The sequence below is a fragment of the Amphiura filiformis genome, chromosome 18 (assembly GCF_039555335.1).
Source record: "Amphiura filiformis chromosome 18, Afil_fr2py, whole genome shotgun sequence".
Lineage (NCBI taxonomy): Eukaryota > Metazoa > Echinodermata > Ophiuroidea > Amphilepidida > Amphiuridae > Amphiura > Amphiura filiformis.
The window spans coordinates 32,825,694-32,843,357 of NC_092645.1; the positions used below are offsets into that span (position 1 = coordinate 32,825,694).

General features: G+C 36.9%; 1 protein-coding gene across 3 annotated transcripts in view; it reads right to left on the reverse strand.

The window, feature by feature from the left end:
• Nucleotides 1-2,792: 2,792 nt before the first annotated feature.
• LOC140140134 (acyl-protein thioesterase 1-like) overlaps nt 2,793-17,664 on the reverse strand; it is a 109,157-nt gene continuing 94,285 nt past the window's right edge. For all 3 annotated transcript variants that reach the window (XM_072161973.1, XM_072161974.1, XM_072161975.1), the window contains 5 exons: nt 9,961-10,026; nt 7,173-7,291; nt 6,195-6,370; nt 4,962-5,126; nt 2,793-3,125 (listed from right to left, as the gene is read on the reverse strand). In XM_072161973.1, coding sequence (XP_072018074.1) covers nt 3,060-3,125; nt 4,962-5,126; nt 6,195-6,370; nt 7,173-7,291; nt 9,961-10,026 — 592 coding nt within the window. In that variant the 3' untranslated portion in view covers nt 2,793-3,059. The remainder of the gene's footprint in view (nt 3,126-4,961; nt 5,127-6,194; nt 6,371-7,172; nt 7,292-9,960; nt 10,027-17,664) is intronic.

Below are 17,664 nucleotides of genomic sequence, written 5' to 3' on the forward strand. Positions count from 1 at the left end.
TTACCGCAATTAAAAAATCACAAATTCCATTTTATAGCCTTATGTATAAACTTATGAACTTCACCCATCACAGATAACCAGGTAACAGTTCAGATAACCGAGTAAAACCATTATATTCCAAATAAATACATTAGTAAGTCCATCTACCAAATATCATTGCCCTCTTTTCTTATTAAGTACATTATTGCAACCACAGAAATTACATAACTTGCTTTCTACCACCATTACACTGAGCCACAATGACCTAATCCCCAATGACCCCCCATTAAACTAGACTGCTGCCCTCAGTCATCAACCGTCTGGATTGAAGACTGAGAAAACTATGTGGAAAAAAAGTGACCGATTTTGCAACAGGATTCCTGTGGCATAGAGTATGCACAGTTGTGTCCAAATTGATCTTTTGACCGAGTCTGTTGTTTTTAGAAGTTTCGAAGCGCGATCTTGTCACAGCGGGCAAGATACACGGCGCCGCTAGTCAGTCGCGCCACGGCGCACAACCAAAGTCGCATTAAATAGTTTTCAGAAGTCCGTCACGATATGGACGGTAAGATAATCAGTCGTCACTACGAAGCATAACACAGTAAATGCGCAGTGTAGACGGCTGAATGGAATTAGTCTACCATTAAACAAGCAAAGCTCACATTTTGACCTCAAGTTGTGGGACGTGAGTTTTCGTTCCCAACTTATCCAAAGGTCATTCTTTGAGTGTAGGAGCATATTGGGGTTAATGAACTGTGTCCTCTAGATTGCCGTGTATGAGATTCTATTGCATGCATATACTACTAACCCGACAGATAGGTGGTTCTAATACAAATTAAATAGAATGAAAAAAAACAAGATTGACATGTTTCCAAAATTGGAAACTATTTTTTTATATGTTACATCAGGGTTTGGTACACAATCAAGCCCTGTTTCTCTGCCATAATTCCTCTCCCTCCCATTTCTATGCATGTTTAACTGCATGAGAACTACCTGCCGATTGGCCAAAATGAATATTGTGTCAAATTTTGAACCATTCAAGGATGGTATTAATAAGATCATCTGCAACTGCAGCTTTGACCATAAAAAGTTTAAAGCCTAGTCATAATTGGCAATTGAAATGAGCATTTCAAGTTATCAACCAATCAGAAATGCTGTTAGATGATTTACAGATAATTTACAGATGCTTATTTGTAACAGTTGAGATTTTGAAAATTATGTGTGAAATTGACATTTTTGTGTGACCTTGTACCATATGGTTAAATGCTAGGAGAGGAACCATGGCATCATTAATGGGTGAAGAGGAGATTTGGTGTGTGAAATTACCAATGGCTAAGGCTGGTATTACACCGAGAGAATGAATGATAACCTCTCAAATTAAATCAACGCCGAACCCAATAAACAAATATATTTTATATCATACCACTAAGTTATAAATAGCTTTAATGTTTTATAATAATTTTACAATTATCATTCCTTAGCTTAGGCCTAAGAAAAAATTGTTTGATTGGCGTAACCCGACCAACCTTAAAAATAGGTCCAACCTTAGACTCTTATTTTATTGCAAAAATGAATAAAAAAATCAAAAAAGATTGAAATTAAAAAAAAGAAAGAAAAAATTCGTGATTTTCAGCTTAAAATGTGTGTAAAAATTTTTTTTTTTTAATTGCCCGCCGACCTACCCTTATTTTTTTTTCATGTTACGCCAATCAAACAATTTTTTTAGGCCTTATTAAACTTTTAGAGAAAGTATTATAATTTTTGGCTACTTTTCTATTCAAAATAGACCCACCCCAATTAACAGTAGAGCAATCAACGTGCTCAGCGATTCGATATAATGATTCATAACTACGTACTCGGGTACGTCCTCGCTGACGAGTACACACTATAGTCCGTATGCCTTCCTCGAGGAGTCAAGTTAAATCAAATTTTATAATTTTGTCAAAAACTGCTCATTATTGCAGTAATCTGTTATGCTAGTTGGATTCTTTGCGTCATCATATCCTCTCTGAAAATGTATATATACTTATCATTATTACGTTTAGCGATACAATAAAAAACCAATATCTAAATTACTGACTCGAGGAAGGTATACGGACTATAACAGTCTCTCCGGGGACTTTCCTAAATAAGGTCTTAGTGGTATGATCAAGTGCAATATTAATGTGAATGTTATTGTAATATACAGTGTTATCGTAATACTTGTATATAAAAAATTCTGCCTCTTCAACAATATATTGATATTGACAAATCTATACAGCCTATATTATTTTGTTGTATGAGATAAGGAGAAAGCAAATGAACACCGATAATCCGAGACTGAATTTAAAGACTAGTTTGCATCTGACAATCAACTCCCCACAGCCTGTGATTGCTTGCTGTAGTGCAAGATCTAGCTTGCTTTGTTCTCTTCCAGGGTTGCCAAAACATTTCAGCCCAAATCGTGGGTCAAATAATCAAAAATGTCGCTCAATTTTTCCCATAACCATTGCTTTTTATGGGACAGGAAACTAATGGAAGTTGCAGAAGCCACCCAAGTCACCCAATTTTTAACTTGACCATTGGTTTCTATGGGACAGGAAATTGTCAAAAGTTACAGGTTCAATCTTCAACAATTGCCCAATTGGGCTACCAAAATCACCGGTTTGGCAACCCAGGTTTGTGCTTCGTTTGGCAAACTTCTTATTCTCACACAACGATGTCTACGATTTGGTTCATCTCAAGTTAGGTAGCGATGTATGTGCGTATTTCAGTGGCAGTAGCAAATTGTGCATACAAGTTAAACGTGCTGCGTGTACACGCACAATTACAGGGGCGGTTAGTCGGCACGCTTGCAGTGCAACCGCGAAAAAGCATTGACGTCACTACCGAACTTGAAACAAACCAATGTATAATTCTATTATCGTCGCTGGCTGGAAAAACCTCCTATGCACTTGTGGCCCTTGAACATGTTTAAAACAAAACTGCCAAGAAGTTACATAGGATGTTTTGTTGTAAACATATTCGGGGGCCAATGACACATATAGGAGGTTATTTTTCCTGCACAACAATGTCTAATTCTATTATATCACAGATGGAGGTTAGTGGTTTGAAGGTGGGCTTGCTGGAAGGACTCGATTCAGAAAAGACTTCACATCTTCCATTTCCTGAAAAATAGGAAGAAAAAATAAAGTATTTGTCAGTTATCACAGTTCAGGAGAGCTCAAACTTCAAACTTGTTTGTTTCTCATGGATGGAGAACATGTGTAGGCCTATATGCCAAGTACTTCTTAATATCTTTAAATCCTTAAATGGCCCTGGTGCCATCAAATCTTTCTTGCAAGTTTAAATATGTATTATTCTGATAATCATGAGGTGAATACAAGACAAGCTGAAGCTGGTCTGCCAGCACTGCCACCTTGCTCTAATGGCAACGATACAGAATAGTTTGGATGAAGAAATCTGTATTCCTGCTCCCAAAACATAAAAAATATAGCTTAATCACTTGTCAGCCCATGTATGGAATTCAGCGGATCCGTATAGGAACCTTACACCAAATAACTCGCACAGAAACTAGAGGCTGTACAAAACAGAGCGGGTCGGTTTGGAAGTGCGCAGGAGGATAGCAAGAGTAACAATATTCCTTCAAGCTCTGCTGGGTCACCTTGCTGTCCCAATGCAAAAGGTCCTACGCCCAGTCCAACGCGCATTCAAAATTCACCCAAATATCAGCAAATAAAATTTTTTTTTCATACCAAAAACATTGGTAGGTTGGAATTCTCTGCCTGACCACATAACATCAATAGAAGACAAGGACAAGTTTTAGGTGGCGTTATCTCGGCAGTATGCAAACAAGATATAACCGTTCTGCACCATTCTTTTAGGGGTGTTTGGTAGTATTGAAACCAGAACCAGAACCAGTTTAAATTTCTTTTCTCCTACAATGGTGTTGAGGTATGGAATAAATCTAATTATGATAGGAACGTCTCAAATTGTAAAATGTTTTAAGAATATGTACAAGTATATCTGATGATATTTAGAGAATAAAGGTATTGATTTTAGTTACTGGAGTGCATCTATCGTCTCATATAACACGGGCGACATCATTATTTTACGCCAAAAATAATGATGTCGCCCGTGTTATATGAGACGATAGATGCACGACAGCGGCTAAAACAATACCTTCATTCTCATTCTTAAACACTTCAATTCAAATAGAAATATCATAAGTAATTTTAATCACATTAAATCCTACATTTTACAAGGAACTACCTAGGGCTTAAAATTGATCAGTCCCGTTGGTGCTATGTGCCTCCAATTGGTTCAAATAGCGAGCACACGGGCCGACCCGTGTGATATGACACAATATTTTGGCTCCAGTCTTCGTGCTATCTACTGAAGAGAGCAACTTTCCTATAATCCATATATCTACCTCCAGACACCGGCACTAGCTTTTGTGCTACTTTGGCTTAGCTTTGTTTCTTGCATGTACATACGTGCCACTTTGATCATGTGCGTAAAAGTATGTACACGCATGCAAAGCTAACGCAGAACACGCTGAGCTTCAAAGCTATTGCCGGTGATTCGAGGTAGATATATGGACTATTATAGTGAAGCAATTTTCAGGTCTGAATAAATCAAAGAGGTTAGAAACAAGGAGCATCAACTATGAACGCCATCCTAGCACATAACCGTATGCGCTGGACCTTTTTTATGGAATTTCTTGTGCATGCTTAGACCACTTTAAAAAAAAATAAACAAAATGCCTGCAAAAAGGTCCAGCGCATTCTCTTGGTCGGGCTGACGTCACAAAGGGGAAATAGCCTTGTAAAACCAGTGTGCGCATGTGCAGTTCCCCTTTCTCGAGCTGGTTGCTATGTGCGCGCTTGTGCAAAGGGGACTAAGGGGACAATGTTCCCGGATGTCCGACCGAGTGAATATGGCTATGCGCTATAGGGTGCCGTTCACACCCTTTTGCATGTGGTCTTATTATCTCAGCTTACCTCATAACATGAACTGTGTTGCATTCCTGAATATGTCTTAAACTCATGGTTACTGGCAAACTTTTTCAATTTTTCGCTGGTCATATTGCCAAATGCATAATTCACCATAGGGTCCATGTCACCGTGGCACTGTAGGAATGGGTAGTCCTTGACCCCTTTTATTGCCTGAAAAATAAAGTACAAAGTTAAGGTTTAATTAGTTAATGAATACATTAAGCAGTCCCATTTGAATCTCATACACACTCTGAAAAAGATTCAACCTGAATCTTCCACTGAGGGAGGGTGAGTTTCAAATGGAGCTGCTACTGTGTTCATTCCATTTGAAATTCATACTTCCAAAATCTTCCACAGGGGTAGTGTGGCTTTTAAATGGAATAGCCCATTCAATCTAAGTATCTACTAATAGTCCCTAGCAGGGTTGTTTGATTTAAATCACTTTATTTATTTTTTTTAATCACTGATTTAAATCAACTTTTTCCATTTTTTACAATTTTAGATAAATGTAAGTTAATTTCTTACTTAAATTGACTGTTTTACTTCATTCTTAATGCTTCTACAACTTTTGGATACAATTAAAATACCTCTATGATGTCACTTCATCTATTGCTAAAAATTCATCTTCAAGGTGCAGAATTCAACAGGTTTGTTCAATATGATTTTACCAAATTTTTTCTTTGAAATTTTCACATGTAAAAACATGTTTTGAACTTTTGTAAATACCTGGAAGGATTGTGCACACAACTAGCATTCCACTGGTACTCTTGACTTTATCATCGGGTATAACAGTTCTTGGAATCAAAATTTTTTTAATAATCGATTTAAATTTTTAAAATCTGATTTTTTTTTTATTTAAAAAAAAAAAAAATCATCAACACTGGTTATGATGGTAATGTAAAATCACTGGGTAATTAAAAATAACATTTGTTTTAAGAAATGGCATTACTAAAAATAAATGTGACATGATCAAGGGGATTTTTCTATTATAAACTTTTTACATCATTTTCTGGCAGTTTATGAATGCCACATTTTGATGAAAACTCCATCAAAATCTGACATCTGGTTGTGACAATTTATCAATGGCTGAAAACAATAATGATAAAACAAAAGAATTTGAACACAGTTTTTGCGAATATCTCAAAAACAATATTAGCGGCATCCGGCTTATTCTCTTTGATCATGTCACATATGTGTTTCACCATGGTGAAACATTGGATAATCCTGTTTTTTACTCACATCAGGGAATTTGTGATGTAGAGGTAACCATGTGCTTAGACCAATAACCCCAGCCACTTTCTTCTCTAAAGTTAATGCTGTGTATAATGCCACGGCACCACCCTGTGAGAAACCAGCCAAAACGATACGGCTGGCTGGTATACCATTCTGTTCCTCCTGTGCTATCCAACTCTTCACTGAAAGAGAAAGAAAAGAAATTAGAGAATAAAATAAAACCCTCAACAACATGATTTCCTAACAATAGTAACCGAAATGGTAAGATCTTTATTGTTTTTTATTTGTAACCAACCCTCTTCCATCCCATGCAGTACGATTTTACACCTCTCTCACTGCAACAAATATGCTTTACTTTTCCTATTTAATCTTTCTTTGCTTACTATGCTAATGTTACATTATTGTTTTAAAGAAAAATTGTATCCAAACAGTTACATTTCAGCCCTGGGGGTGGCACTTCAATATGAAATGGATATAGGTGTAGGGCTGGCCAGTAAGGGGCATCCAGTGAGAGCAAAATATAAAAAAATATGGGGTCATTTCAAGCCTGAGAGCATGATTTTTGGCATTCTGTGCAGAGTAAAAATCAGTGTACAAAATATGGGGTCATTGGGTGAGAGAGGGACCGTTTGGATCTAAATTAGGGGGGCATTGGGTGANAATATGAATTTTTTAATGGGGTCTTTGGGTGAGAGCCAAAAGAAGCCTCAAAATCAGTGATAGACGACTTGTTGCTGTTCAGATGGAAATATTAGGGTCTAGGTCTTTGGGTGACAGATCTAATGGGAAAATATGGAGTCTTTGGGTGACAGTGATGGTGAAAAAGAATAGCCCTACATACGTGTCACATCCAAAGTGGGAGTGCCCCCCCCCCAGATTTCAGCACATCACATCATAGCTCCCATTGGGCGCCCCATTCCTTTTTTAAAGGAATTTTTATTGAGATATAACAGTATATGATGTGGGCTGACAATATGTACTTACAGTCATCTGAAGCCCCTGTAATACCAGCTTCATCTTGTGCACTATCGAATGAAAGACTTTTGATGTCAAACCAGGAATTCATCTTCATTCCGCCATTTAATGTTACTGGTATCTGTTTTCTGTTACGAACCAAAGAAAAGAAAAGCTTAGCATGGAAGTGCGTATCATCGTTGAGCAGGAAAACCTCCTATGAGTCCTTGGCCCTGAACATGTTCAAAGCAACAAAATCTCCTATGTAACCCGTAGGCAGTTTTGTTTTAAACATGTTCAGGGCCACAAGCACATAGGAAGTTTTTCATGGCCAACGACATTATGTATTGGTAATCCATAATAGATAGATTTTAACTCTTGATTTCAATACAAAAATATCTACCTCTGTCATTTTCAACTACAGCCTTTTTTGTGCAGCCAAAAAATATTTACCTCCGTAATTTTATGAATATTTTATTATTTCCAATATTTTTATTTTTATTATTATTTTGGCACCAAAGGACAAAACCAAGAGAAAGAACTGGTCCGGTGTATAGGATTCTATGCCAGGGGAAGACCACATGAGGAACCTGCCAAGAATCATACATCAGAGAGACTGAACATTCTCTCAAAAAAGACCAGATTTCTTGAACATAGACATCCAAGCACCACTTCGTCTGAACTTTCCAAACACATCCGGGCCATCACATTGACCTGAATTTTGAATAGGGAGCCCCGTTGGTTTGAGAGAGTTAAGGAAGCCATCCACATCAGCGCCAACCGACCATATCTGAACAAGGATGTAGGGCGCTACAACTACAAGTCACCAAAGGTATATGACCCGATTAATCGATGTTGCGACCAGCAAAGTACGCATATATACATTACTAACAAACTTGAGGTGAACCAAATTATAGCAATGGCAGCGTGCAATTAAAAAATCACTAGTGAACAAACGCTTATCAGACTAGAGCTTGGTTGCGATTTTTATTGATCAGATATAAGCAATCATTATTTGGATAAGCGATTGAAATTTTGCCCCAATAGAGGTTGTGCATGAAATTATTGATTGGCTCCAAACAGAGGATTTGAAACGGTATCCTTCACTGTATAAATCATGGTGCAGTGCAGTCCATTCAATCAAATATTGTCACCAGCCTATTTGATCGTAGCGCATTTGTTATGTGTGTGAGACGAACTGTCGCGGTAGATTGCAATCATGCTTTTGTTGAATGCATTTGAGTAGTACGCCATATTTACGGTCATAATATGCACAACCTCTATAAAACCCAATGTTATTTGGGATTGCCTAGTATGTAATGGGCATGAGCTCTAAAATCTACAAGGTCTCATAAATATCCACAGGATTGTGCCCAAGGATCTGTCTTATTTCTGACACTTCTTACACTACAAGATTGATATTGGTGCCGCCTGCACACTGTTGGCTGGTAATGTGCAGTACCAGGGAGTGTAGAAGCAGTGCGGTACCACTGCTGGTGGGGCCTGTGCAGTAGCAGCATTGGTACTATATGTACATGTAGGTGCTTTGTGTGCACCATAGTGATGGTGTACCTGTGCAGGTGCCCGCAATAGGAATCTTGTAGTGATACCTGTGCACTAATACCATGTTTAAGCAGTCAAGTTAGCTCAATCGCACGCTGCCATTGTTATAATTTGGTTCACCTCAAGTTTAGTAGTGATATATATATGTGCGTACTTAGCTGGCCACAAAGTCGTATCGCACACGTAAAGTTAATCACGTAGAGTGTACATGCCCGTGTAATAAGGGCGGTTTGTTGGCACATTTGCAGCGCAATCGCTAAAAAGCACTGATGTCACTACTGAAACAATTATAGTATGATACAGGCTTAATGGTCAAAGTACCTATTTCGAAACATTGCAGACAAGCTTTAGTTAGCTGGTACTGTGCAGTACCAGGGAGTGTAGAAGCAGTGCAGTACCACTGCTGGTGGACCTGTCTTATGATGTGCTGCACAAGGAATTTGTTTCACATGGCTTTCAACTTCATTTCACATAATAGCAGAGAGGCCACATGATCAAAGGGAAATGAGTCACATGTCAGCAATTTTCAATTGGAAGTTTTGTACATCATATTCTGGCAGTTTACCAATGCTACATTCTGATGCAAACCCCATCAAAATAGGACATTTGGTTACCGATTTATGAGCAATTTATCAATGGCTAAAAACAGTATAAAACAAAAGAATTTGAAAACTGTTTTTGCCAATATCTCAAAAAGAATATTTGCGACATCCGACTCATTCCCCTTGATCAAAGAGAATTGCGTGTAATATTGAAAATATTCAATTTCAATGAAAATTATTTTATTCCTTTCAGGGGATCACTAGTGCCTTTAAGCACCCGGTGCTAATTAGGTCAAATCGCTATTCCAGTTGAAATCCATACACCCCTGTGGAAGGCATAACCTAATCTTCCACACATGGGTGTAGATTTCAAATGGAGTCACCCATGCAGGTAACCTCATTTGAAATTCACACTCCCTGTGTGGGAGATGAAGGTGGTGTCTTCCATAAGGGGTGTTTGGATTTCAACTGGAACTGCCTTCAAGCACCCGGGTGTTAATTAGGTCAAACAGGCTATTCCAGTTGAAATCCACACACCCCCTATGGAAAGCATAACTTTAATCTTCCATACAGTGAGCATAGATTTCAAATAAGAGTCACTCATTCAAGTAAACACCATTTGAAATTCACACTCCCTGTGTGGGAGATGAAGGTGGTGTCTTCCATAGGGGGTGTATGGCTTTCAACTGGAATAGCCCGATAATGATACTCACGCTGTTGGACAGACATATTTTATATGTGGTGCTTTAATCTCATTCATCTGTTGTCCCCAACCATGCCTGCAAATGAGATAAAAGGGTTGACATTTACATTAATTATCAGGCATTATTACAGCTTTATCACACATCAGTCATACACACACAGACATGACACCTTAAGTGTCCACTAATTGCTTGCAATCCATCAAAAACACATGACATAATTTATATGATGTGTCTTTCAGGCTGCGATCACATAGAAGTATACAGTATTCGCTATACGAAATACGCTCATTCGATGTACACTTCCCATCATACTCGCTTCTGTCATATTGGTCATGTGCGGCTTGTTGCATTCATTTTGTTCTGTTGGCTTAAGGCCTATAGCATGATGGGTGTTTGATGAGGTTCAGCTAACATTTCCTTGTACAGAGCATGTGCTGGTAATGGGGTCTTTTGGTGACAGCGATGGTGAAAAAGGGGGTCTTTATAGCCTGGTCTTTGGGCAACAAAGCATGTGCTGGTAATGGGATCTTTGGTTGACAGCGATGGTGAAAAGGGGTCTCCCTACATACGCGTCACCTCCAAAGTGGGAGTGCCTCCTAATTTCAGCACATCACATCAAAGCTCAATTGGGCACCCCATTCCTTTTTAAAGGAACTTTTATTTAAAAAACCTAGACTAAATGTGACATGATCTGGTCCATGGGGCCGAAGGAGGCATTTTTTGAAAATTGAGTTACTACAATCATTACAATATACTTATAGTATGCTATCATTTACTGAAAACACCAAAGGTCTAGCATACTTGGTTCTAAAGCTATGAAGTTTTTTGATGTCTATTTTCTTATGTATTTTATCATTTTTTACTCCATATTTTTACCTTTATCTCAGTTTCAAATTTGCCGCCTTTGGCCCCCGTGGACCAGATCGTGTCACATATTATGTTTATATGTAAATATGCTATATTTTTTTTTATATTGTATATTATTGTTTTGTCACTCATAAGCCAGAATTGTCTGGTCTCTATGTGAGAGTGTGATGTTAATAAAGATTTTAAACTAAACTAAATGTTGTGCATTTATTCTCAGCCATCTGAGAGCTGCACAGTATTGGAAGGAAGGTAGGAAATGTATACCATAGTTTTATAGCAAATATACCTGTAGCAAAAAGAGAATCCTGCATTAGGAAAAAAAATACCATAAATATCATCTAAAAAATTTGTGAAAATCTGATTTTGTTTTCCTCTAGCCCAGCTCATCTCATACCTGCCTTGTTATAATGTAATCAGATCTACCATTGCCTCTCAGCCAGGCAAATGATGCTACTCAACCACAAAATTAACATGCTTAAATCAAAGCTAAAGAGAGCTTTCATTTCCTACTCTGTCTTTGCCCGAAAAAAGATAAGATCCCAGGCTAGAATTTGGAGGCACAAGTGTTCGTTGGCATATCCAGGGCTGCTTGAGAGTGTCATTGTACTATGGGCTATTCCACTTAAAATCCACACTACCCCTGTGGAAGATTTAGCTAAAGTCTTCCACAGAGGGAGTATTAGTTTCAAATAGAATAGACAGTTGGGTTAACTTCCATTTGAAATACTCACTCCAGTTGTGGAAGATATAGGTAAAGCCATAATACAGAGGGAGTATTGGTTTCAAAATGTTGAACTTTGAACAATTACATTTGAAAACATACTACCCCTGTGGTAGATATTTCCAAAATCTTCCACATGGTGAGTGTGGATTTCACCCAGAATAGCCCACTGTACTATACAATTTCACGGAATGAGAATTTTTCAACAACTGAAATCTGTAAAACAAAACAAAAAGTAAAATTTTGAGGCTCAAGTGTTCTTTGGCATATCTAGGGCTGCTTGAGAGTGTCATTTTAAATACAATTTCACAGAATGAGAATTTTTCCCAAACTGAAATCTGTAAAACAAAATAATAGCTAAAATTCTGAGGCTTAAGTGTTCTTTGGCATATATATGTGGGGCTGTTTGCTGAGAGTATCATTGTAGTAGTCAATTTCACAGAATAAGAATTTTTTCCCCCAGCAACTGAAATCTGTTAAATGAAATAATAATGTATCGATGTCAAGAACATATCATATTCAGAGCGACAATCTGCAGCTCCAGGGGCGAAATGCACTAGGAGTTATTATACCTTGTAGCAAGCTGCCATTAGATATTCACAAAAACAAAGGACATATATTTTTTGTTTTGGGAAAAAAATGTAAATCCATGTTAAAGGAACACTACGGCAATACAACATTATGCCTTATATTTTAGACTATATTAAAAAATCCTTTGTCTCAAATCTCCCGCGCGCGTTAGTAAAACCTTGCGCAATAGGTAAATACAGAGGTGTAAGCGAGGTAACGATCCACTCCCTGAAAAACATGCGAGCCAAAGGCAGCACCTCCCAATTTCCGGAAGTGCACGGGCTTGTCCGGGAATAGGCTGCAGGGTATCACCCCCTCAAAAAAAATTTTTGTTTGCTCTTTTTATGAATAATTATCATCATCCAATCCCGGAAATTTTTTTTACATTTCGAATTTTTTTATTTTGGCCACATTTCCAGAATTCGGGAATTTCCGAAGACTTACACCTCTGTAAATATAAAGTTTAAAAAAAAATTATTTCTGGAATACCTCAACATATAGGCCTACTTAATTTCCTCAGAACACAGGCATGAGAATTGCTTTTTTTTAACTGCCTAAAACAGACTGAAAATTAAAACATGTAAATTTGGACAACAAAACTGCCTGAATTCAGACAAAAGCCTGAAAATTCTCATGCCTGGGAACAACTTTACGACATACAATTTGGAGGTACACTTTAATGAATAAAAGCCTACTTTTTCCACTTTGAATACAATATAAAACTTGGTCATGGGATTCCAATTTTTGTAATTTTCTGACAATGCCGACAAATAAAATATTAAATGCTTTTTTAATGAAAAGGGAAACTTTCCTCAGTCTCCTCTTGTCTGCATGCAGGCACTATGATGTTATGTCTGACTGTTTCAAGCATCATCGATACTTTTATATCTAGCCTATCATGTACTTTTATTTTTCCATTTTCTCGAAACAGTTTCATGTTCAGGGGCACAAAATTTGACAGCTACTTGAAGTATTCTCATTTGTTTGAAGATGTTTTAGTACCAGACATTTTTTTGTTGAAGATGTATTAAGGGATGGGGTATGAACATTTGGACAGTATTTATTGTGGGACATAGGAGCACATCAGACATATCGAATTGCATTTCGTTTTTCAAATGCCCCTTTTATGCCTATTAATTTTATAATCTTCATCTTTCTGTGCCCTTGTTTTTCTTGCTTCATGGTCGATCCTTCATGTAATTATTTTGTGTAAGCTTCACTAACTCATCCATATTAAATATATTTCTGTCAACATCTTTTTTTAAATATTCTTAAGATGATACCACATATGAATAAAATCTGAAATCCTAGTTATTATATTTTGTGAGCTATGTTATAAATACATGTATTCTTTTCATTTTAAGATACATTTTGTAAATTTTCGGGGCTATTCCAGTTGAAATCTATACACCTCCTATGGTAAGCATGACCTTAATATTCCAAACACGGTGTGAAATTCTAATGGAGTCGCCCCAATCAGGTAACCTCATTTCAGATTCACACTCCCTGTGTGGAAGGTTAAGGTCATGTCTTCCATATGAGGTGTAAGGATTTCAACTGAATAGCCCATAATGGCAACAGAAAACAAACACAAATCAATTTAAAAAGTGATTAGAAATTTTGATTAAAAAATTATGAACAAAAGTAATAAAAAGATGACTAAATTTTAATCCACAAAACATCAACTGAATTGTTGCTGTATTTGCCAGTTGAAACCGTAGCTAATATAGTGGTAAAATACAATTAATAAAGTTGTCATGTTAGCGGCTTGACACAATATTTGCAAAATGGAATGCTCGTTGCAGGGATTTGTTTACAAATGATGGACCAGAACATTATTAATATTCACTCGATGCATTTATGCCTCACAGTTAGAGGAGAGCTGCGGAATGATTAATTGGTTAAAGGGATGTTTAGTTATTGGAAATTATTTGATCATTTCCCTTTTGGTTTATGGTTGTGTGTCTTGAGCTCGCCACCAAAAAAAGGTGGCGACGTTACATTTTGCCAAAGTCGACTCAAAACAAATGATGATATCTCTGTCAAGCAAGAAGGTATTTGTCATGCTTGTGGTCTCATTTTATTGCTAAATAAAATGCACTTTCAACCCTGTAAAAAGAAATACTTGAACCTTTTTAATACTTCCAGTTTATTACTGTAAGTTGGTAATAAGCAATGCATTGAGTGACCCATTATCAAAATCTTTTTATTCCACCCTGTATAACTTGCAGGTCACCCTGTATAATGAGTTGAAATGTATATATTTGAATTGCTTATGCCTTCAGCTTTCCAAAAATGTATACTTTTGCTAGTTTAGGGTTGATGATTGTCGAGATAATCTAATTAGAAACCCAGTTGGTGTAAAAATTCATAATATTTGTCATGTAACACTAAGGGCGGTGAGTTCAGGACACACGACCTTATATTCAGTGGATGGATACATGGTTTTACAACCTGAGCAAAATGGAAATCGCTTGAGGTACGTTCATATCCACTTCACCCATGGCACTACTATCTTTCTTACAGTGCCATTGATTGGTTAATTTCATGTGATATCATCCAATCAAAACAGATCTTTTACATCTATTAGCAATTTTTAGCTCCATCCCCTTCAGAGTTCAGCCCTACTGAATATCTTAATTCTTCCCATTATCTCTATTGAGTAGCTCAAAAGATGTATAATTATAAAGTAGGATACAAGACTAATATCCCGGGGGGGCCACTGGTCATTGACAAGGGGGTATCATGCGTGGCCATGGAGTTTCAAGAAGCACCCTAAACAAGTATGTGCAACGACTGAAAATACACCCCTAAATAAGTATAACAAGTGTAATATCCTACCCTAAACAAGTATTGGCGTTTTTTTACCCCTTAGCAAGTAAAACATATATTTTCGACACCCTAAGCAAGTAATAGGCCTAGTACTACTTGAAGCTCCATTTTCATTGATTTCTTTAATAGTAACTCATCAGAATGGCTCTGCTACCAGGGCAGAATATGAGTTATTTTAAAATTACAAAATAAACGTTTAAAAACGTTACATTATTTTAAGCTGATTTATAGTATCAGAGAGCCTAAGACTTGTGAGTAAGAGGGAATTAAATGAAAAGAAAATTTACGAAACTCTAAGAAGAAAAAAAAAATGAAGAAAAGAAAATAGAGAAAAAGAAGTCAAGAAATGTTTTTATATCATTTTTGTATAGGCCCTATTAAAGTTTCCACAATTTATTCTCCATCCTCCAAATATTATTATAGACCTACAAATCATGTTTCAAAGTGAGACAAAAATCATAAAATCATGAAAATAGTGGTCAGATTTTTTTTATGACCTAGGCCTTATTGCGAAAAGATGAAAAGTGCATAATAATTTATTTCAAAAGCTTAAAATGACAACAATTAAGGCCTACATCTGGAAGGAATCGGATGAATAATAGTGGTATTATTTCATAAGTTGAATAAAGTATTAGGATGAAAATAAGTCGGTAAATAGCGACTGAGATGCATGGTGCTCAATCAGTTCAGCCAAGACTTGAAGAATTCGTGTATGACTGCAGAATTTGATACCAATCCAAAAACGTATTTTAATTCTGCACCATATCCATCTTACCTTTTAATATTCATTTGATGTTTTCACATTTTATTCAAAAGTTTACAATTTGTTTTTTAAATAAAATCAAGATCACCTATTGTGACAAAATTCTGACAAAAATTAAATATGATGCTTTTGACGATAATAACATGCATGTTTTTATTTATTTATTTTGCGGATAATATAGGTCACAGGTCAAATCAATCAATCCTCTACCATAGATATTTGTGGTTAAATAATTGTATACACATGAAAATTAGCTTGAAAATCTTTATTTTTATCCATAATACAATTCAAATAATAGTAAAAATATTTTAAAATGAAATGAGAAACTTTGGACTTTATAAAGGAGAATTGAAACTCTTAAAATCAGAGTATACACGTGCTGTGCATGTACATTGTACATGTACTGCATGTGTACATCACCACTGAATGTTGTAGGGTTGTGTAGCATTGAATGGGTTAATGGAAAAATATTAACAGGGCCAGCTGGGCGAAGTCGGCAATCTTTATGGACTTTAAAGAAGAGACTAAACAGAGAACTACACAGTCAAGTCTAGGGATAAACATGAAGGACATGAAACTTATGAAGGACTGGAGTCTGGATGGACCCAAAATACGTAAATCTGTTGTGAAAAAGATACCCTTTTCTCTAATTTCCATGTTTTTGACACCCTATTCACGATACGTACGTACAGTGCCTGATCGTGAAAAAAGACCCTTTTTACGTGATTTTTTGGCCACGCATGATACCCCCTTCTCAATGACCAGTGGCCCCCCCGGGACTAATATGTGACACGATCTGGTCCATAGGGGCCAATGGAGGCATTTTTGAAAATTGAGTTACTGTAATTATTACATTACACATACAATAGACTATCATTAACTGAAAACACCAAAGGTCTAGCATATCTATTTTCATCTGTATTCTATTGTTTTTGACTCCATATTTTTGCCTTTATCTCAGTTTCAAATTTGCCGCCTTTGGCCCCATGGACCAGATCATGTCACATATTACAGAAAATAGATGCACTCCCCCTCAAAGAGAGAGAGAAGTTAAGATTTCTGGACTTTTTGTCCAGCCATGATTGTTGGAAATCCACTAAAGTGTCCAAAGGCAAAAACATTCCAACAGCAAAATAACTCAAAATCAGAAATCCTCAATTTGAGAGCTTGTTTTGGACATCTCTCATCATGATGAATTCATTTTCAAGCTTTTTCAGTAACATTGGCAACTGGAATTCTAGTTGTTTTCAGAAAGCAAACTTGGAAATCCTGGAGACGTTCTTGTATGGGAAAGTATTTATCTTATCTGGGGGTGCACTAATTTTCTCGAATATCCTGTTATATAGGCCTATACTTCTATTAGAGTCTGATAATTGGGCTGGTAATACAAATGGAGTTAACCCCGTGGAAAAATTTGCATGACAATACCAGGAGTGAAAGAATACCCTATACGAGACAGGTCTGTGATCAAATATTAGACTTCTGGAGCCATACATTATGCCGTGGCGGTGCCAGGGGGCACCCAGTCAGAACTCTTTCCCCCCCCCCCCAGTTGCCCTCCTCCCAGTAAAAACCCAAAATTATGAAAAATTTCCACTTTTTGCAGCAATTTTGAGCAAACTTTTTTGATTTTGCCCCCAATCCCCCCCCCCCCCCCAATTCCTAGTGCCGCCACTGACATTTATGCTGATTTTAATACCCTATATTGCATGATTTTTGGCATTCGGTGAGAGCAAAATGTAAAAAATATGGGGTCATTGGGTGAGACCATGATCATTTTTTGGGTGAGAACCGAAAAAGTGTCACAGAAACCGCGAAAATCGAATTTTTAGTTCTAAATGGCTTTAAATTTCTTTTTTTTTTTTTAAATAAGTAACAAAATCAGTGATAAATGAAAGTTGCTATTCAAATTGAACTTGTAAGGGTCTTTGGGTGACAGATCAAATGGAAAAATAGGCGT